The sequence below is a fragment of the Cygnus olor genome, chromosome 2 (genome assembly GCF_009769625.2).
Source record: "Cygnus olor isolate bCygOlo1 chromosome 2, bCygOlo1.pri.v2, whole genome shotgun sequence".
Classification (NCBI taxonomy): Eukaryota; Metazoa; Chordata; class Aves; order Anseriformes; family Anatidae; genus Cygnus; species Cygnus olor.
This window is the reverse complement of record NC_049170.1, coordinates 110,596,546-110,619,685: the sequence shown is the minus strand read 5'-3', so window position 1 is coordinate 110,619,685 and position 23,140 is coordinate 110,596,546. Positions and strand designations below refer to the sequence as shown.

Below are 23,140 nucleotides of genomic sequence, written 5' to 3'. Positions count from 1 at the left end.
TGTGGTGATCATCAAATCTAGCCATGAGTGTTATAGTAAGGAAGCCTGGGCTTTCCAGCAGCCCACTATTTCATCACTGGAGCTGGAGCTAAGGTTTCTGAGTTCCCTGTGAGCCAAGTGGGAGGTGGCAGACAATATGGCAGTGTGGGAATTCTTTTTTTTAATTTTTTTTTTTCCAAATAAAATATCCAAGCTTAGGTGTTCTGCTCCTTCCCAAGGGTGCCCCACAATCTTTTGGGATTCGGGGCACTGAGAAGCTGTATTTGTATAGCAGTTCACCTAACAAGCTCGCAGGAAAGTTCAGAAGCTCTTTCAGTTACTGCTTCCTAAGCATCTTGGCAATCAGGTTACCAGGAAGATAAGCTGATAGAAATTTAGAAATAAGGTGTGCTTGGATTCTGTGTAAGTTCAGGTGTAAATTAAGATAATTTCCTTAGACTGCTTTAATGTTTTTCAAATTGGCTTTCTTTCCAGTAGAAAACACAGTCAAAAACAATAATGAACTCTAAAAGACGTCTTTTTAGCTTTGATTGATTTACTTTGTTGGTATCTTGTTCTATTATGTTTTCCATTTAGAGTCAAAGAGAAGCAGATGTTGATGCATGTTCCTTTTTCTCTTGAACTCGTAATATAAATGTTTTAGTGGTATATGGTATTACCTAAGGAAAACTTGTAAAGGGCAGGGGAACTACTTACGTATTTTATTGGGCTAACTGAATTTATTAAGCACTGAATTGTTTTGATTTATTTATGAAAGTTGATGTCTTCCATAAATTTTGTTTTCTTCATCAGTACATGGCTGTTGGTATGGCAAAATTAAAAACAGAGCTAGGCTTGGAAATATTTGCAAATATTTAAAGCTATGTGCTGGCCTTTGGTTGACTTTGAAGGTAGCTATTAAGTGGACTTGTCAGAATTAGTGGGTTACCTGGCATGGCACCTACACGTGCTTAAAGAACCCTACAGCCCTGTCAGTATTGCTGGGGATATTTGAATGTCTTCTGATTTTTAACAGTTTGGGGAGGGGAAGCTGTGGAAGGATATGGGTAATAGGTTTAAATGAATGTTAAGTCTTTATTACAGAGTATTTTGATCTCCCAGTTTTTCTCAGCTGTTTTTCCTTTCATTACATGCTGCAATGAAAACGGTAATGTTGACACATGGTTAGCAAATTAATTAGTTCTGGAAATATAACACAATGTTATCTACTCTGTATTTTGGCATGTTACTGAGGTTCTTTTGGGAGGGACTGAGTGCCAGAAATTTCCAAGAAATTAATTGGGTTTTGCAAGAGTGTAAAACTTCACAGAACTAGACCTTGAAGTTGGAGAAAAACGGAATTCAGTGTCCTTTAACTGAATATCAGGCCTCTTTGAAGATCTGGTTATTTTCTTTTAGTGCTACCCTAAACTCCTCTGAGCAGTTCAGATATTAAGGAGGAGATCAACAGATTCTTCTGAACTGGGTCTTCAGGTTTTTTCATTGTTCAGGGTGCAGAACCAGATGCAAAATGCTGTGCTTTAACAACAACAACAAAAAAGTATGACAGCTTCAGAGGGATTTTGCTTGGCTTCTACACTGTAGTCAGACCAAAACATGCAGGAATGCTTTTATTCTCTGTTAACTGTGACTCAGGATTTTCATAAGGTATTGTTTAGGTTATTGATACCCGATTGTGCAAAACTTCTCTGGAAGACTGTTGTCTTGCATCAATGTCATTTGACTGCTCAGCAAGCTTAGGTAGGCCCCTTGGGGTACAGCACTATAAAAGTATTGAGAGAGAGAAAGAAGCAAGAGGAAGCAATGGAGGGTCTGAACCAGTAGGATCCAGTACAGGAACACTTCAGTTGCCAGATGTCTTCTTAGACCTGTTCCTCATCCATCCCATTTAATTCCTTTATGTGGTCTGTCTGGAAGGGGCTGTAAAATGAGTAACCAGGAAATGGAAGAGCAATTACGTTGAAACTTCTTGATCCTTTATTTCTGTGCATTACATGTGATCCCTTTTTACTAAAGTGAGAGCTAGCCTTTAAATAGTTGTGCTTCATTTCTCAGTGGTTTGTACCAATGGGATAAATGTGTTGTGTACTCGCTGTCCTTCCTTTTTCCTCAGTGTTTACTTTAGTAGCAGTCTCTGTGGTTTTTGACTACAACTGTTGTCTCTTCCAAATGGTGTTATGTTGTATGTTACACCAGTAATTAATGCAACTGCTGAGAAGTCTTTGCAGTATTTCCTTGTTCTTCCAAGGCTTTCTGGTAGGTAGTGTTAAATACATAGAGTAAGGAATAGTAAATATATAAAATTTGTGGTTAGTCCCCAGTTGCTACGTCTGTGTTCTTCCTCTGCAAACTTGAGAGCAGCTTAAGAGTATGGAAGAAAGGAAAAGGAAGAAATGAGAAAGGATCTCCGGTTCCTGGGAGCACCATGATGCTCCTTCCTTGGAACTGGAAGGAGTAAAGATTGAAAGTAGGGATTAAGGGTAATGCCTACCTGGAAGCAGGCAAAACCAATCTCAACTATAGGTTTCCCATTTAATATGGGTAAAGCATGCTATAACATGTCTCCAGACTGAAATTCTGGTTTAGGACTGAACACAGGATAGTCCTTTTTGAGACCACTTACTGTTGCTATCAAGAAAGAATGAAGACGAGCATAATTTCTCCTCTTTCATGATCACTTTTAGTTCTTGTAAATGTACTTTATGGGGGAAAAAGAGGAAGAGGTGGACATAGGAGGAACTGTTTTGTTGCTCCTTTTCCTGGGATGATTGTGCAAAGTGAGTCAGGCAATTGTCAGAGTTTTTGAAGTTAGAACAAGGAACAAGACAACAAAGTGTCAGAACCACTTGCATATATTGCTTTGAAGAGAATCTAGGTTAGGACTGTAATTCTCCTCTACACTCTTCTAAGGATGCTGAGGGAAATGTGGGAAAGCTAAATAAGGCTACAGTCCTTACCAGATAAGTGGGGAAGTTTTAGAAGAGTGAATCAGCACAGGCTTGACTTAATGAGCTTCCTCGAAGTCAATACTATCTTCTTGTTTACTGAGGATTTTGCTGTTGTTGGAGTGAAATTATTGTGCACAGACATCCAGTAGAAGGTGGATATTTTGAGACTGCATGGAAAGAATGAACTTGTGAATTTATCTTGCTGGCAAACAGTAAATGCCACATAGTACCATTCTGTATTAACATCTGGAGCCTGTTACTCCTTTCAAACCTTAGCACAATGCTAGCTGTAAAAGTTCTCCCTGACTAAATGGAGGTTAAGAGCATTTTCCCCCATTGCTAATAATTGACATGCCTGATTCCGCTTCCTGAACTGAGAACTTGAAGATGCTTTGTAAAATATATTCGATAGCTCATGCTAGAAAAAGAGCACTTTTAAGGCTAATAAAATGCTTCTTTATAATTTGCAGTAATACCTTTTGTCTAATTCTGAAAATACTTAAAAACCTAGCCTAGCCCCATGAATTTTGACGGAACTATGACGGAACTAAGGTTGACACAACCTTAACGTTTTATCTGTGTAAATGATATAACTGTGTAATAATAAGTTCTTTCTTATAACTAACTCCCTTAGATTTTTAGGGGAGGGGAAGCAGCTAAAAATATAGTGCTTAGATAGAAGTAGGCTGTGATACAACATAAGTAGCACTGAATATTCTGGAATACTATTTTGAAGTTCATCAATTTAATGCATGTTCTTTCATGTACAAATATATATTTAAAGCTGGAAAATATGCAGAAAATGATCTATGAGTTGGAAGAACAACTACATAATGAAATGCAGTTGAAAGATGAAATGGAGCAAAAGTGCAGGTGAGACTTTGAACTTTAATTGTTTATATAATTTAAATATGTCTAACACTTGAGTTCTGTATTACTGCTTTAGGGATTACCAGAATAACATTAAGAATTGTGCTATAGTTCTCCAAAGAAGCTCCAGGCAGAGGTTTAAATCATTCAAATATTGTTTTAAAGTGGTTTTCTTGAATATAGCATTAAGGAAATCCTTTGTTTTCAGTACCATCCATGCAATGCTTTTTCTGAACACTTGCATATTTAAGTTTACCTGATATCTCTGAATTTAGATTTTTTTTTTTAATGGGCCAAGGTATGCATTGGTAAGGCTGATCTTTGAGAAAAGTAAAATACTATATATACTGCATATATTGGACTATTAAAATTGACTGTCTGGTTTCTAAATATATGGTAATTGGAGTAATTACAGAACCCCATTTATTTTCCTTCCTGTGGCTGATAGATAAAACCAACGATTTTTTCTAAAGGCTTGTTTCTGCAATGTTAAAGTAGCTATGTGGGAATTTGCCCATTTCTTGCAGCTACAGTTATGAACAAATAGTAGAAATATTTTTTTCTGATGATCAAAAATTTTTACTCAGATTCATGCCAACTAAATTTTTTCAGTTAGCTTCTCCTTTTGAAGTCTTTTCCTGATGGCCTGAAAACAAAACAAACAAACAAACAAACAGAGGCAATGCTTAGGTATAGGACACGGGAAGAGCTAAGGCTAGAATTAGGACCCTAGTGTGTAATTGTATGAGCTATTTAGGTAGGAACTGGTAGCCAAGATGATCCAGTGGAAATTTAGACTGAGACCCTGTCCCTTACTTATGCACAACTTCACCATTCACATACTTTGATTGCTTTCTGTAAGTAGGACGTATGTTTCTTGAAATACATTCAGTAACCACAGTACTTCCTGCAGCACTACTGAAGATGTCAGAGCACAACGCTGTCCTCTGATACATCGTGCTGTTTACTGTAGTTAGGTAGGATATATTGCTATAACTGCGTATTGTACCTGCCAGGTAATGTTGTCTGTGTCCCCTGTTACCTCTCTGAAGAGAGATAAGTAGCTGCAAAAACAATCATTGTATTAATGTGTTTTGCCGGTTAACTGGAGGTTTTACTATGCACTTAACTTTCCTCTGTCTATAATACTGTGTTCTAATACATTGTTTCAACAGAACCTTTTGAATAATACTATTTAAATGTTTTTATACATAGTAGTGAGCTGTCTACTATTGTATTAACCATTTTAGCTATTTGGGAAGCTCAAAAGTAGAGGACGTTTTTAGCAGTTCATCAGGATATTCTAATGTTAATGATAGCCTGTTGTGTACATGCACTGTTTTTACATTCCAGATTTAGGGACAAAATGTGGTACCTAAAGTTTTGCATATATAATCTGCAGCAAAGTTTATAAATACTTACTGTATTTTACAAACTATTTCCAATGAAATTAGAATGTTTTCTTTGATTTTTAAATGCTTATTACAAAAGAGAATTAGTTAAAATGTAGCCCTTTGGTAATGGGTGCAAATTATTTAACTAGAAAAACACTTGTCATGTATAATATATCCTCGTTTTACTTAAATGGTTTTCTTTTCTTTTTAGATCTTCAAACATAAAGCTAGACAAAATAATGAAAGAACTGGATGAAGAGGTAACTGTTTTTCCGCATTGAAGCCTTCTTAGTTGGGTAAAGAATATGGATAGTACTATCACAATTTAAGATATTTCTTCCATGCTAAAAAAAAAAACAACAAAAAAAAATAATTGTTGTCACTACAAATTTGAGACCAGATGATCACATTTCAATACATAGCATTGGAAGATGCACCTTTTTATTTGCACACATTTTTCAAATCTTTTTGCTTCTGCATGTTGCACAGATTTAAATTGTTTCCTCTGCTAAACATTATACTTAATCTTGTTCATTGCAGTTTTTCTGGAGTTTATCAAAATGAGTTTTTCTAAAATCTAACGTACAGGTGATTTTCTATTGAGTCTTTATGTCATCTCTTAATACTATTTAATGGTTACTTAAATACCATGTTAACAAAAACTTCTTCAGTAATTTGGTATATTTGTAATGTAGAAGTTTAAAGAAAAAAGTCATCTTTTCTGGAAGTTTTTTAAAGGGAGACACAGAAACTCATTCACTGGAAATCATGCATCAGTGCCCTTAGCTAATTAGTTGCAGAGATACGGGTTTAGGGATCATTCATTAAAATGTAAATAGAAAATGCCAATGCTTTTAATTTTAGGGAAATCAAAGAAAGAACTTAGAAACAACAGTGTCTCAAATTGAGAAGGAAAAGATGGTACTGCAGCATAAGATAAATGACTACCAAAGAAAAATTGAACAAGAGAATGAGAAGAGGCGGAATGTGGAAAATGAAGGTATGCCATGTTGTCACATTGAAACTGATGAGGTATATGGTTTGGTTTTTTGGGAATAATTTACTATGTTAGCATCTTAAGTGTTACAGAACTTTAAAAGGGATCTCCTCAAATAATGAGCACAAATTTGAGTTTATTTTTATTTGAGTTTTAACAAGAACACGTCTTTGTCTTATTCTGTCTTCTCTACAGCGTGTTATTCAGCAGGCACAGAATTTGATCTAAAAATGTACATAAGAAAAAAGTCAACAAAGGACTTATATGCCAAGACTTTGAATATGTTTATATAAAAACTAAAGATTTTTTTAATCTGTTGTGTTAATGATATAATTTCTCTTCAGTGTCCACACTAAAAGACCAAATGGAAGACTTGAAAAAAATCAGCCAGCATTCACAAATTACAAATGAGAAGATAACACAATTACAAAAACAGGTACGTTCTTTCCATTCATTGCTTTCATTATTTCTTACGTCTGAGAAGCAGTATTGTGCATTCAGATATAATAAAACTGGTTCCAATAAATCATTTTTATATTTGAGAATCTTTTTTTTTTCCCAACAGCTAGAAGAAGCCAATGACTTGCTAAGGACAGAATCTGATACAGCAGCAAGACTGAGAAAGGGTAACACAGAAATGAGCAAGTCATTAAGTCAGGTAGAATCACTGAATAGAGAACTGCAGGAAAGGTGCAGAGTCCTAGAAGGTGCAAAACTGCAGGTGGAGAAGGATTACTACCAACTGCAAGCAGCATTGGAATCAGAACGACGGGACAAAAGTCATGGATCAGAAATGATTGGAGAGCTACAGGGTAAATTTTCTCTTTTTCTACTTTGCTGTAAAAAAAAAAAATTAACAAGTAAGCGTATTTATAAAAGACATGAAGAGAGGAAAAGCCAATCTGCAAAATGAGTGTGACTTAGTAAAATAATTCCTGAAGATGTGATCATGTCTGAGGGGCTCTTGGGAGAGGGGGTGTCAGAATCAAAGAGTTTGCTGTAGGAAGCCGCTGAAGTCTATAGGGCTGCCCTATCTAAAATTCTGAGACCTGTGGCACAAAAATATGAAAAGCTGGTAGTGCTAGAGAAGACACACCACTGTGTTGTACCACCTTGGTGCAGCAGCCAAGTCGATGTAACCCTGTTCTGTCTCCTCTTGTGTTTTTTGAGAATGCTACTTTGTTCTTAAATTGCATTTGTTTTCTTTCTGTGATGCTTCTAGGTGATTTTGTAATTAAGATGAAAAGCACAGTAAGGGATACGGATCTGGGTACTTGGAACACTTTACCATTTATACTTATGATTCTTAGTACTAGAAACTATTCAGATATGTTAGTTCATGACTATTATGACTATGCTAATGGATACTGCACCTTAACTTGCTGTTCTAAATCATCTGTCAGCAGTACTGAGAATCACTTGCCCATGAGGCACTATCTTTTGCTTATTGGTATAGACTGGAGAGAGGTGTTGAGGGCTTTTGGGTGTGTTTGTTTTTTAAGGTCAACTTTACATTGTTTAGCACAAGGTAAGAACTATCAAGAATCAAGTTGCCTGTTTACTATGCATCAAGTATAGTAAATTAATTTCAGTCAGTGTTACTCCTCTGGCATGGAGTGTAGTTTGGTCCAGCCTGTCATTAAATGTAAGCCGGAGGTACAAAATGGCATGAGAAGACTTCTGTGCACTTTGAAATGTGTTTTTTTGACCACATTCAACTCAACAGTCTGCCCAAAAGGGAGGTTATTCCGAATAGCTTTATGTATTTCAAACACTCATACAGCTGACTTTAAAAACATATCTCGAATGCAGAAAGACTAAGATTCAGGAGGACTTTTTCTTCTTCCTTCTCCTGCGGTTTCTTTTGTATTGCCAGAAGTGAAGCATTCTGCAATATAGACAGACATAAATGAATTGATAAGTATATTTTTGTACACTATAGTTACTGTGTCTACGGTATTAAGTGTAATATAGAGTAATCAAAATATTTTTGCAAGTTTTTCTTTATTTTAAAGGAATTAGTACAAACTTTTCAGTCTAGAAATATATACTATTACTTAATATTTAATATAAACATCTGATACCTGACAGGGTTTCTTGGTAGACACTGGATAATTAATTCGTTCATCTATTCAGGGAAGAATGCTCAAGTCAGTTAGGTGAATATATATTTCATTAGCACCTGTATGTCCATTTGAGATTGCCTCTGTGTAATGCATTTTATTTTACACATTAGTGGAGTTAACATTAGAAAAGGTGTTTGTTCCATAGCACAGCAGAATTTGCATTAATGGAAAGAAGTTTTCATACTAGATATTGGGCGTGATGGAAGGCAGGTACCAGGTTTTGCATGTGATTTGTTTTCTGTGAACCATTTCTAATGGTGTAGCTAAAAAGATCAGTTTGCTTTACAATGTATAGCATTTGCATATATGAAAATTTTGAGTGTGAGAATATTTTACAGTCCCAGAATCAATAAAGGCTGTGATAAGATTATTGATTTAAGTCTAGTAATAAATACTAAATGATATTTCATTTTTTGACAGTTCGGATTACAACTTTACAAGAAGAAGTAAAAAACCTTAAAAATAATCTTGAAAGAGTGGAAGCAGAAAGAAAACAAGCACAGGATATGCTTAATCATTCAGAAAAGGTATGGTAAGGTGATGTTGAGGCTAATGTTTGTTGACAGGTTTGACTGTATTTTCAAATAGTAGTAATAGATGTTGCTAGGTTTATGTCTTGGGTCCAAATCAGTTCTGTGTTAAAATGATGAACTATGTAGCGCTGACTTATGATCTCATCAGGATGGTAAGGTCTTGTAGGTCCTCAGATGGTTCTTGTAGCTTTGGGAGTAAAATTCATGTTTGTCATTCACTATACAATCCAGGATCCAGAGCTTTGCAAATAGCAAGTAATTTTTTTTCTGTCTGCCTGACCACCGCTGCGGAGACTTGCCTCCTAAAAACCTATGAGTTGAAATGAAAAAAAATATATATCTCACTGGTTCTTACTTGATTTTTATTTGGCTGGATCAGTGCGAGACCTTTTTAATCAACTGTGGAGCTGAGCCATTTCAATTTTTACCTTCCTAAAGAATGGCAGCAGCGTGTTCCCCTAACGTCTCTGGTCCCTGCTCCAAGATAGAGATTCAAGTGAAAAAGAATAAAAGGAAATCCTGTGTTCTGTGTTTTGAGGTCAGGTAAAGATTTGCAGTGTTGTGTATCCTATCCAAATAAACCAGAGAGAGACGATCACCTCTGGAAGGTTAGGGAAGGTGCAAGAAGTTATCTTTCTCATTTGGAGATACATGAAGTGGTGATCCAAAGGCAAGTCCTGTCTCTCAGTGCTCATCTGTTGTGCTAGTTTTGTGAGTTACAGTTAATGGCCGGGGCTACCAGCAGTGAAATAACATAATTGCATCCAGGTGACAGTAATAAAAATTCCTTTGTGCTCTAGTGTTGTCAATGGCATAGTTATATTTCCAATTTAGGTGACTACTAATTACACAAATTGAGAAGTTTTCATTATCTTCTGAATTTATAGAATAGAAATAAAAACTAGTGGAGTTTTCTCCAGAGCACTGAATACAGATTTTGTCTCTTAGCCTTCTTTATAAAAGTGGAAAATAACATTGAGAATTTCTTCATAACAGGAAGTTAATACTAAAAAAGGGAAGGGGGGAAATATTCCTTCAGGCATTACAGAATTATTATAGAAACCTGGTAACTTTTTTCTTATCTTTAGGAAAAGAATAATTTAGAGATAGATTTGAACTACAAACTCAAGTCATTACAAGACCGGTTAGAACAGGAAGTAAATGAACACAAAGTGACTAAAGCTCGGTTAACTGACAAACATCAGTCAATAGAAGAGGCAAAATCAGTTGCAATGTGTGGTAAGTATTTTCTTGCAAATTTTGGATAAATACATAATAAACAGTATTTTAATTATGATACCTTAAACCACACGATCTAATAATGTGATACTCTTACGCAAGTGTTTAATTCCTAATATAAAGAAAATGCGTATCAAAATTATGAAACGTAGTGAAAACTACAATTTTAAATGATTTTCTCTCACACGATACCTCTACAATACAATTTTATAATGTTTTGAATAGCTTACTGCTTTTGCAATTCAGAACCTTCATAGGCTTCTAAAATGTTATCGAATCCTATAATTCTGGCTAATGTTAAATGTAATTGAAAGAATGTATTATCAAGACAGAGATGTCTTGGGGCATTCACAACTATGTAACCGCATTAAAAATACTGATTTTCTACAAGGGTTGTCTGAAATGGTGAAGTTTCTTTTATAGATAAACATCCATGAATCAAAGAGGTGTCCTGATAACTCAGTTGAATATATAAGGTTTTATTTGTGAAGGTCATTGGTATCTGCATGTGGAGTTTATAACTTTTCAGAAAGCTAAGATAGCATTTCTTTTCTTTCCCTCTACTATCTATTCATGGAAATGAAACTTTGTCTGTAACATTTCATAGTGATTACTTCAAGAAACTGAATTTTGGATTTTTTTCACTGTTTATTTTTCAGTTGTCATGATAATATTCCAATGCTTTGATTGCAAATTGGAATTAATACTTCTTTTAAAATGTTTCTTGCTACAATGCCAGGAAGCTTTTATTCTGTAGTCAGTTCCTCTAACAGCTGAAGAACTTAAATAGCTGAACAAGAAGGTCAGAAAAATGTTAGGGTGTAAGACTGTTTATAAATATAAATGTAAGACTGTTTAAAAAGAGATTCTTGCAGATGCTACATATTCATTTTCATTGTTTTTCTTCCCTTAATCCCGTTTAGAAATGGAAAAAAAAGTAAAGGAAGAAAGGGCAGCAAGAGAAAAGGCAGAGAATCGAATAGTTCAGGCTGAAAAACAGTGTTCCATGCTAGACTTTGACCTGAAGCAATCTCAGCAGAAACTGGAACACCTTCTTGAGCAAAAGGAAAGACTAGAAGATGAAGTAAGTAGAATTTTTGCTATGAATTTTCTGTATAAATAAGAAATAGTAGTTGCATTAAGAAATAGAAAATAAAATTCACTTACACTGAGCTCTTTTCTAATGCGTGTCTTGGTAGAACTGAAGACTGTAGTTGGGTGGTAGGTAATTTCTGCTCTTGGCTGCTGTACGTATTTGAGTCCTTAATATAATGCAATTTTTTGTTTGCTTTTGATTTTTGACTATGTAGTTTGTCTGGCTTGGATGGTTTGCAGTTCTGGATTTGCATTCCCAAGAAAAGTATTTGTTCAGGGAAGGGCAATTAGACTACTGAATGTGAAAACTAGGTAATATTAGTAAGAGTTTGATCCCTAATTTTTCTTTACAGACCACTGGGAAGGGTTGTGGTAACACCTTTCTTTGTGACTCATATAAATGAGTTTTCATATAGCTACTTGGTTAGGCTTGGTTAGGCTGCGGTGTTTTCTAGGATGAGAAATTTTTAAGATCTGAAGTCCACAGGGTGGTTTGCAGGACCTTTCAGCGGACAGCTTGGGTTTCTTCCATTGTTGCTTTTAAGATAAGATCAATAAAATACATTTGGGCCTTTGAAATAAACAAAGTATAGGCAAAGTATAGGCGGTGTTGTACCATTACATTCTGTAAGGGCAGAAGCTTTCTGTAAGATTGTACTGAAATGTTTGGAGATTTAAGAATGTTTTCATACATTGTACAATATGTAGCATTTAGGCAATAGTGTTTAACAAGTAATCCATAAATGAAACTTTCAACTGCATGCAATTAGCTATTCAGCAAACGCTCCTAAACTGAAATAACTTCTCATTTAGGTAAAGAATCTGACATTTCAGCTAGAGCAAGAGACGAATAAGAGAGTAATGGCACAGAATGAATTAAAGGCACAAGCTTTTGAAGCAGATAACTTGAAGGGTTCTGAGAAGCAACTGAAACAGGAAATCAATACGTTATTGGAAGCAAAGAGATTACTGGAAGTTGAGTTGGCTCAACTTGCGAAGTAAGTAAAAATCTGAAGTAAAATGCAAAAAGTTGCTTAGTTATACATATATTGTTTTGCTTGTTTTTATTCATGAAAATAGTTGTCTGGTGCATAGGCATTTCTTCCTAAACTAAAAATATTTTTAGCTGTAAGTTATAATTTCTATATGTAGCCTTCAGTGTTGGAATAGTCTTGTTTTGAGCTATGCTTTGGAACAGTCCTTGGCTCATTGTTCACATCACAGCATAGATGCCATTTTGTTTGAAATTTGACTTCTTTGTGGATTGAATGTGATGCTACTTACTGATATCACCTGGGACTTGTGGTTTTACTGCATGGGAGTCAACGTCCTTATCCTCTTTAACTACCTGATTCTTTTTCTTAATTTGACTGACAACATTTTTTATTAATCATGCTTCTGTCATAGCTTCCGTCAGCTGAAAATATAACTCAGCATTTCTCCATTTAGAGTACTTCTTTTCTTCTAACTTACATAACTAAAACAATCATCAGGGTAGAATGAAGAATGTAATTAAGTCAGAATTTTAGGATAAAGCAAACTGCAGGTCTTGGAAATAATGTGTGTATAAATATAAAATCATTGTGGGATGCTGTTTTGGTTAGAAGCAGCTTTTGTCATTTGTTTGTAGCCGACTTTTTACACTGTTTCCTTTTTTATTCTTTCAAAGACAGTACAGAGGAAATGAAGGTCAAATGCGTGAGCTTCAGGATCAGCTTGAAGCTGAGCAGTATTTTTCGGTAAGGATCGCTAAGAATCTTGAATGTTACATTTTGACATGGAATCATTGAACAGCTGAATAGTTTTGCATATTTACATTTTTAAATGTAAATCAGAATAAGCTGGCGTAAGACATCAATTCACAAAATCGTGCTTGAAACACAAAACGAACAATAAATTAGAGAACATAAGTATAATGTTACAGACAGTCTGTTTGATATGCTGCTTTTTAGTTGTTTGATTGTCAGATTCAATATGTTAAGATGAATAGCTCAATCATCTGAATTATTTGTTGGAGTAGTTGATATCTTAACCTTGGAAAAGAGGTCTTTTTCTGACATAAGTGCAAACTTTGTAGAGAGTTCAAAATCTCCATATGTACTGTAATATATTCCATGTGATTGATCTACCTATTTAAGAACCATGGATCCAGTACCATTCTGCACTTCCTCCTCATCCTTCTAAAAAGATTCTCTGCACCCAAGTCCCTGAAGAGTACAGAAGAGCCTTATTCTGTACCCCATGTAGCCAAGATGTGTATTTTATGGATTTAATGTGATTAGTGTGATCTCTATTTCTGTGAATAGAGAAGTAGCATGACATCCTCTATAAGGCCTGAACTTTAAATACATTTGTGAATACACACAGATACATTGCACTTTGGGAAGTAGTCTTTAAATTCAGTTCTTCCTTGGAGGTAAAGAGAGAGGGAAAAAAAAAAAGCATTTACTATAGTGCATGTCATTATAATTTTATTATATGTTAAAGGTTTTTGTGCATTTCTCCATAAGTCTCCCAACAAGGAGATTCAGTGTGTCGTGTGTCATTTTCAGTTTTCTTTTTTCACAAGCATGTAGTCTGAACAAGAGACATTCATAATCCAGTCTGAAAACTTAGTAGAAGTACTTTATTGTAGAAGATAAAAATTTGAATGTACAGAATTAGTGGTGGTGTTAACACAGTGATTAGGAACACAAGTTATTCATATTGATAAGACTTCTGTTGAATCAGTTATTAATACAAAGTCAGTCTGTACACAAGAAATTCTTCCAGTCTAAGAGAAAAGATGCATAGATACAAAAAAAAAAATAAAACAGATGGAAGCATAGAACAGTACTAAGCTTTAGTTTGACTTAGATTTTGAGACAGGGATGCTAAAAGATGATGCAGTTTGATCCTGTTGTTCCCAAGAGACCTGCTCAGTTGTTCCCCAGTGCCTTCCTTCCCTTTTGTGGGTGGCTGTGTTTGTATAATTGTGTAGAAAACCAGACTAGAAAACTGAAAACTAACCTGGTCAGATCAGGTCCCAACAGAAAGGCTACTGGAAAAGAGTGTATTGGGCAGGCAAGGAGGAGGAAATTCCATTAAAAACAGTACTGGCATACATTGGTTTGACAGATTAAAACAAACCAAGCACCAAAACCGTAAATTTTAGTATGGAACTTGAATAATGATTCTTTCTTTTTCTGCTTTCTTTTGCAGACACTTTACAAAACTCAGGTTAAGGAACTGAAAGAGGAAATTGATGAAAAGAATAAAGAAACTCAAAGAAAAATGCAGGAATTGCAAAACGAAAAGTATGCCCATTGTCTTTTTTAAATAGAGTTAAGTTTTCCATAGAATGGTCTCACTCATGAAGATTTTGAATCAGATGTAAAATGTTAAATTCTTTCAACCCCAAACAGCTGTTCTGTAACACCTTGCAATATGGCAAATACACAGGATGTTACCTGTGCTGACAGAGACAGATACGGCTATTCGTATTTGCTTGAACTTGATTCATATGTAGAAGTTGTAAAAATTTTGAAGAAGTATTCCAGTCTGTTGTAGTTGTCCTTTTGCTTGTAAAAAACATCTTTTTTGATTTGATTGTACCATCCTGGTAAATATTTTGTATATTTCTAGAGCCAATAGAATAATTTGAGAAAAAGATAATGAAAATACTTCGAATTCTAAGTTTAATGTACTGTAGTTGCTTACAACCAAACTAGTTATGTAAATCCAATATTTTGTTAATAGTGGTGTACTGATTTTTAAGTTAGGAAATAAGGAAATAATTCTTCTGAGCTTGTTTTTCCAATTCATTAATTTATACTTATTCCGAAGAAGGAGATTTATCCTTACTCACAAGTCTTTCAATTTCTTGAAAATACAGGTCTCCTGTTGCACTTGAGCATCAGCACTGCAAAACAATCTAAAGGGAGAAGTTTGTTAGTGTTTGGTGTATTTTGGTCAGCATAGAAAGGGAGAAAGTAATGATGTGGTAATAAATATGATAGGAGAATACCTATCTACACAAAGTTGTCAAGAACAGTATCCAGGTTAAAAAGCAAACGAAACAGGGAAAGGAAGACTTCCTACTATTCTCTGGTTTGTTTGCTTTTCTTTTCTTACTATCAGTCATTTTTATAGATACCTTCTATTTGATTCCGTCACTAATCTTGTTTTCATTACAAATGTTTTTCACCTGTATAAATTTGTGGGAATTGTGACAAAATTCAAATATACTTCAACAGTTAACTTTTACAGTAGAAGCTGGTATCTGCTACAGGTGTATCAAATCAGTGAATTCCATGGCAATACGCACTTCATGGCATAAAGCACATTTTATTTTGCAGTGCAGGAAGGACTTAAGAGCCCATACTGCAGTCATGTGTTGCCACCTCTATTTCCTTCCCCATGCTGTGAGCCATGTCGCATGTTGCTGGGTACATTTGACTCACAGGTGCTAGACTGGCCACTGTGCTTTACGTGGACTTCTTTGCAAGCAAATAAAAGAGCTTACTCCAAGCAAGAGCAAGAAAGTTTGGCTTATATGCTGAACTGCCTCTCAAGCTGTAGATAAAATTTGCAACTCTTTCTGCAAAGACATGCATAGACATAGAACCACTATATATGTTCAGAAACTTTACCCAGTTTTACTTTTTTATTCCTTAAAGGCAGGAGAACTTGACACTTGGTTTCTGAAGGGTTGGTGTTTCATGGATGATTGAAATTTGAATTGAATTATAGTAAGCTTAGTGTTGTAGCTTGTGTGGTCCATCACAATATAACAAGTATACAGTGTGTGGTCTTAATCTTGTTTTTCTTAGGAAACTAAGATAATGAGAGCTAACTGGATGATATAATCTGGGTTTGTTCACTTTTTCCTGAAAATATGGAATATTTTGCATAGGAAAAGCAAAATCTCATTCTTTTTACAGAGAAACACTCACTACACAGCTGGATTTAGCTGAAACCAAAGCTGAGTCAGAACACTTGGCACGAGCTCTCCTTGAAGAACAGTATTTTGAACTGAGTCAGGAAAGCAAAAAAGCAGCATCAAGACATAGGCAAGAAATGACTGATAAGGACAGCATCATAAGAAGGGTAAATTATTCTGCTAATTGATATCTCTACATATCCTCCAGCTGGAAAGAGAAATTTATCTTTTAATTTGTAAGGTCTTGTGGGCATAACTGATGATTATTTCAGTATCTCAGGTTTGAACTCAGTTGGGATTTAACTGTTTTAAGTGTCCACCATCTGAACTCTTAAACAAATGTAGACTCAGATGAAAATCTGAGGTGAAGCCAGACTGAAAATCAAGCCGATGTCTGTAATTAGTTATTAAGCCTTTTCCAGTAATTTCTTGTAATTGCCCAATATATTTTTAAAGTCTTGTAAATTTGTGTAGTGTGTTACAGAATCTCATTGCAAAATTATTTAGTCCTTAAAAACAAGCAAACAAAAAAAACCCACCAGTACTTGGAAGTGTTGAGGTTTTTCCCATTAATGAACTATTTCCTTAAAAGAACCCCGGTACTATTTTTTCCAAAGTGCCACAAAATCTTGAACTGTCACATTCAATAACTGCAATCTATCTAGCTTTGCTTGGATTTATGATTATACACTACAGTGTTGTCAGTTCTGCAAAGATCATTTTTAAAATGTTTTCTGGGACAGTGATATTTTTATCCTTCTGGTAAATCAGGACAGATTAGAAGTTTTTTTTTTAAATTCAGTTTTGAACGATAAGCAGATTTTTTGGATGTACTCAGAGGAAGACATTCCAAGTAAAAGACTGTTACAGATTAAGTGTATTTAAAATAATAGCATTATAAATATTTTTATTATTTATGGAAAGTTCTTTATTTTAAAATTTGCTTGTTTTTCATCTAGCTCGAAGAAACTAATAACACATTAACCAAGGACGTTGATTTAATAACAAAAGAAAATTCAGAGATCAGTGAAAAAATTAGGAAGCAGGAGGAAGGTATGTCATCCTTGGAGTTTTAAATCACTTGTTATGAAGCACAAATGAACTGGAAGCATGTGGCAAAATGAAAATGGGAAATTTGAAAGGACCGTCCTGTATGTCTTCCATAGTGGTGAAATAGCTTGATGGAAAAATAAGTCACTGCTTTCATCTTGAAATTCTGTGTAAATTGCCACTATTTTTACATTCTGTTCCCATGTACTACCTTTACTGTTGGCAAATGATTAAAATCACAGCTTTGGCGGGCAGGAAAAAGTGATCTTCAAGGCTTGCTTCCCTCAGTTTTTAAAGCAAGTTAGCACAGAAGTTCCTGCAGGCGTTGCAGGAATGCCTGTTTAGTACAGCTCTTCACATACTGTCTGTCTACCCCTTTCTGCCAGCCATGCACTTGAGTGCATGAAAGTTGTTAAGGTCTCATTTCATATTGCATAAAATGTACTTAATGAAGCGTTCGTTTCCATCTCCAGTATGTACAGTAAAGCAGCATCGATATTTTAGCTCCCTTAAGATGTCGCTTGAATTCAGAATTAAGATCTCGTTCATATCAGTGGATTTGCATGTTAATTTTGTGCATTCGGACTATATAAGAATATATAGAATATATAATCAGACTGCATATTTTAATATATGTTGACTATGAGAGCAAAGGCCTTATCAGTTGTGTTGCCAGTGTTTTTGCAAATCTATGTAGGAAGAAAGGCATACACAAATGTTTTCCCCTTGTTCTGTGTTTTGGTAATAGTAGGGATTTGTCAGGGAGAGGGCGAGAAAGCAGTTTTCAGTTGCTTGGTGTTTTTTAGTTTATGAAGTTTGTTACTTCATAAGTATTTGAAAATTATTCTTTAACTGCTTGTAGTTTTTGTGGAGAAATCCTTATCAGTGAAATGCATACTTACAGAAATTTTGGAAATAAATCAGGAGACTGGAGGTGTGATACAAAGACTGATATAATTGAGTAACTGGTATGGGTGGATGGGTTGGAAAGGTAACATAACAAAGTCATTCTTTGCTTAAAAGAAGTCTTTTCTTCCATACTTTCTTTATGCCTCACTTCAGAATCTGTGCTGAATGTGGGTCCAGATATCAGTCCTATTCCGTGTGGCTATTCACTTAATGTTTTTGGTATGGCAGAAACATTTTTGGTAGAGCAAATACCAAGGGAGTGGAGCAACAAACTTAACAGGAAACAGACACATGCATGTTGTTTGTAGTAGTTCATCTTGGTGCCTTTCTAAGATATTCTTCAGGTAATTTTCTGTTACTGCAGTAGCAGTAAGGCAGTAATATCTGTCACTGCAAACTGTATTTTGCACTTTAGATAACGTCATAGGAATATGGAGAAATAGAATGGTACAATTATAGAATTGATTAAGTCTAGAATTTCTTACCTTGTCCTAAAATCTCAAAGTTGAATATTACTTTAACAGAATACAAAATAAAAAAGGAGGAAGAAATCAATAATATTAGAATGCATTATGAGAAGAGTATCAACACTGAGAGAACTCTGAAGACACAGGTAAAACTTCCTATATAGTTGAATAAATTAATAAGACATTGCATATCAGATATATTCTCATTCATTTTTTGTGCCACTAACTCTTAGAGCTTGAGATTAAATTTATATTAATCATGATGTATAATATGTATTGGTATTTACAGCTGAAAGAAAGTTGATGCTGAGTACTTTTCAGTATTACTTCTAACATGAATAAGGACCATTTACGTTGGTGACGTATTTTGTGGGGGCAACAGAAAAGTTCTGCTTGACTGTACTGACTGTTTCTGTAATTTTGGGAAACCTTTTTAAAGACAGATGGAGATGACTGGAGGAGGAGGGTTTTTTCAGCTCTTGTTTGTGTTTTTGCTATTTGAAATGGGCATCAGTTTGATAAATTCAGTAACTGAGTTACACATTTCAGTGTATCCATGAGGACACATTTTTGGTTTTGGAATTGATCGTAATGATTTGTTGAAGTATACCTCCACCATTCTTAGCAAAAATATGCAAATCTTTGATCTAAACCTCTAACAAGATGAACTTGGAAGCTTTGTATGAAACTTGCTTGCATGTGTAATTTTTTCTTACTGATCTTCTGTTTTTCTTTACAGGCTGTCAATAAACTGGCAGAGATAATGAATCGGAAAGATTTTAAAATAGACAGAAAGAAAGCAAGCATGCAAGATTTGAGGAAGAAAGATAAGGAAAACCGAAAGCTACAATTAGAGCTTAATCAAGAAAAAAGAGAAATTTAATCAGATGGTAGTGAAATACCAAAGGGAGGTCAATGAAATGCAAGCGGTAAAATAATCTTAATTTTGGTCACATTATGAAGTTTTCTGCACAGGAAAAATGTTAAGCTCCTAGTCCACTTGAGAAAAGGATTTTTTTTCCAGATGTACTAGTCTACAGAATGTTTGTGAGGTGGAGAACTTGGAAAGTGTGTAGCCGTCCTTGTTCTCATTCATTTCCTCTTTGTAAATTCTTAACCGTGGAAGCTGCTGGTACATTATGAAAACTGAATATTGTGTAGTATACGATTTATACATAGTTTTTCTCTGGCAGGCAGTGGTCTTCTCAAAAAAAAAAAAGTAACAAATATTCTACTAAAATTTCTATTCAAATTTTCTACTTCATCTATATCTTTGATATTTAACATTTTTCCTAGACTTCAGGAACATTTCTATTACAATAATTTATGTTAATTCTACCAAAAGTGTTTACTACATTTTTTCAAAGTCTAATGAGTTTTGTTTTTAAAATACTTTGCTACCGTATTTTTGGTATCAAGGTAACTGTGTATGTGTATATAAATACAGCAACTAGCAGAAGAATCTACATACAGGAATGAGCTACAGATGCAGCTGGATAGTAAAGAGAGTGATATAGAACAACTAAGAAGGAAAATTTTGGACCTCCAGCAAGGAATGGATTCCACCAGTGTTGCTAGTCTCCAGACAGATGAAACGGATGGAAATCTTTCAGGTAAGAGAAGAGCACATTTAAGTACTTGATTTTGCTCATACGCGTAGTTTAGGAAGGTATTGTCCATTTTCATTTATTTGTCAATTTCATGGCTAAGGTGCTCATACTTAAGTCTTGACTTCTCGCATCATTCCTACTACTTTATGGCATAGTATTACCATAATTTTTATCCACTTTTGTGGAAAGAATATCTTTACAGCTGACATTATTACTGTTTGACTATAGTGACTGCAGTGTGCAATGTACAGTGAATACAATAAGGGCCAGCATTTACATAACATCTTGATTGTATCTTATATCTTGAACCCAAAATTGCCTTAATCTTGTCTGTTGGTCATAGTAATGTAACACCTTTATGAAAAGTGGTAATAACTGCCTATGTGGGAAAATAACAGTTGAAATTTCCATAATACATAGCAGAGTATAGTAGTCTGATTCAACAGAATAAAAGAAGAACAAATAGTTCAGGACAAATCATAGCTAACCATTTCCATATAGTTTCAGTTACAGGCACTGTATTTTGAGACCCACTGTTACACTGGTTAGTAATTTTCCACCCTCCAATATTTGAAAAGTATAATTAGTTAGCATATTCACATTCCCGTATTTGTAGATATGGGAGAAAACTTTTAGCAATAATCAGTGCTTTACAGTTTCCATATATTGGAGTGAAGCTTATCTTCTGTGTGCAGTTATATAATTTTTATTTTTTTTGAAATTCTTTATCAGTGCTAGTCTTACAAATTTACATTCTGATTTAATTGTAGAAAAACATTCAAATAAAATACTATTTTAGGTGTTTTAAGACCTTAGTGGATAAGTAATTGGATAAAAGGAGATAGAAATATTTTAGGTGTCTCTTTTCCTCTTAATGCACCTCATGCTGCACAGATTGCCACATTCTAGAACTTTTCCAAGGGTCTTAAAATGATTGAAATTTCAGGTAGGTTATGGAACTTACAGTATATTTTATGTAGTTATTCTTTTCTGTGTCTATTTTTGTGTCCTGTCTTCCCCTAATATATTTTCAGATGTTCATTTTGAAATCAGTTGTGTTTTAGAATGCATTTCTATTCAGATAATCATATGATCTGTTCTTTGCAACTTCCACTCTTTCCAAGAAGCCTTTTGCATTCTGACAATTCCATCTGTAAAAAACCTCAGGATATTGCCATATTGTAATGTAAATATAATTTTTTTTTGTTTCAGAAATGTCTTCTGTAGCCAAACTTCCACTAAAACTCAATATTGGGGATTCTTAGAGCTATTAGATTGATGAAGTAATTTTCTTAGCTGTCTGTCACCTGCTAGGAACTCCCTTTCTTACCCCCTTAGGTGTTCCTGAACTGTCGGTACTTCTCAGGAGCTTTTCTGTTAGATACTAATTCTGGGTGGTTTCTGTTTAATTCGGGTCAAAAAGGAATCAGAGGTTTTTACTTTTAACTTTTGTTAAAATGTTTTTTTCCACCTCAAATTGCTATTTGGAAATGTCTCTTATGTTTGATAGCATTTCCTAAATGAAGAACTCTGTAGTTCCTTTTTTTTTTTTTACTGAGAATTTCTGAATTCCTGCAAGAAAACGGACTAGATTTATTTAACATAAAAGGGTAGTATTAAACTTGCTTACTTTGCTTCTCAGCCATTTTCAGCAAAATGGCTGTTGTGTATTGTACTAAAAAAAACACCACTTGCCTCCATCTGGTAGCACCTTCCTTATTTTCGTCTTAAGAGTAATAGTATGTCAATATGATGCTGTTGTCTCTTAGATCTTGGAAAGTCTGTAGGAGTATGCTGTTTCTTTGTCTGATTCATAAGGTATGTTATTGCCAGTTTTCCCTTTGGAGACGTGTATAGGCTTCATAGAATCACAGAATGGCTTGGATTGGAATAGACCTTAAAGATTAGCTAGTTCAACCCCCCTGCCATGGGCAGGGATGACACCCACTAGATCAGGTTTCCTAGGGCCTTGTCTGGCCTGGCCTTGAACACCTCCAGGGCTGGGGTATCCACAGCTTCTCTGGGCAGCCTGTGCCAGTGCCTCACCACCCTCTGAATGAAGAATTTCCTCCTAGTATCTAATCTAAATCTCCCCTCTTTTAGTTTAAAACAATTCTTCCTTGTCCTGTCATTATCTGCCCAAGCAAAAAGTTGATGTCTTTTTATAAGCTCCTTTTAAGGGCTGCAATGAGGTCTCCCCGGAGCGTTCTCTTGTACGGGCTGGAAATCACCAGCTCTCTCAGCCTTTCTCTTTCTAGTGACACCCACTAGATCAGAGGCGCTTCAGCCTTCTGATCATCTTTGTGGCCCTTCTGTGGACCATGCGACAGGCTTCTGTCTGTCTGACCCTCCACTTTGATTTTTGAGGCAGAAATTACTGTATATGCCAAGTGTTTACAAGTCAGCAGCTTTTTCATTGTTAATTAGAATATCATAATTACCAGAAATTCTTACGGTCTCTCCCTTTGTCTTCTATACTCATTACCCCTCTATTTCTGTTTTACCACCCTGTCACCCCTCTCCCTCATTTTTTGTGCTTTTTTCTTTCACGTCTCTGTTTTTTACTGCAGTTGTGTTGCTGATGTTAGTGTCATACAGGTAGGAGGTCTAATACATATTATGGCCTCTGATGTATATTACTTAGTAATAAATTTAGATTATGTCCCTATATGCTGTGGGTTTTTTGAGCAAGATTGAATTAACCAGAATCTGAATAAGAAGCAATTTAGGTAATTTAGAGAAATCGTGACATTAATATAGTCATGTTTAACACATTGTTAGTTGAGAGCACAGGAGTGCACTAGCATTATAAGCAGGAAAAGAAAGCTAGTCTTCAAGGTCTAAGTATCCCATGCCATGGAAAAAGGATATTGACAGAATCATTCAATGGTTGGAAGGAACCTCTGGAGGTCATATGGTCCAAACCAACTGCTCAAGCAGGTTGCTCAGGACCACCTCCGGGTGACTTTTGAAGATCTCCA

General features: G+C 35.1%; 1 protein-coding gene across 1 annotated transcript in view; it reads left to right on the top strand.

Annotated features, from left to right (window-relative positions):
• The window catches only part of ROCK1 (Rho associated coiled-coil containing protein kinase 1), an 89,744-nt gene that overhangs the window by 46,554 nt on the left and 20,050 nt on the right, over positions 1 to 23,140 (top strand). The window contains 17 exon segments of the mRNA XM_040550182.1: positions 3,733 to 3,821; positions 5,424 to 5,472; positions 6,077 to 6,212; positions 6,554 to 6,645; positions 6,775 to 7,021; positions 8,756 to 8,862; positions 9,957 to 10,107; positions 11,031 to 11,191; positions 12,016 to 12,200; positions 12,872 to 12,941; positions 14,404 to 14,498; positions 16,125 to 16,290; positions 17,083 to 17,176; positions 18,607 to 18,695; positions 19,289 to 19,417; positions 19,419 to 19,478; positions 19,997 to 20,162. Coding sequence (XP_040406116.1) covers positions 3,733 to 3,821; positions 5,424 to 5,472; positions 6,077 to 6,212; positions 6,554 to 6,645; positions 6,775 to 7,021; positions 8,756 to 8,862; positions 9,957 to 10,107; positions 11,031 to 11,191; positions 12,016 to 12,200; positions 12,872 to 12,941; positions 14,404 to 14,498; positions 16,125 to 16,290; positions 17,083 to 17,176; positions 18,607 to 18,695; positions 19,289 to 19,417; positions 19,419 to 19,478; positions 19,997 to 20,162 — 2,086 coding nt within the window.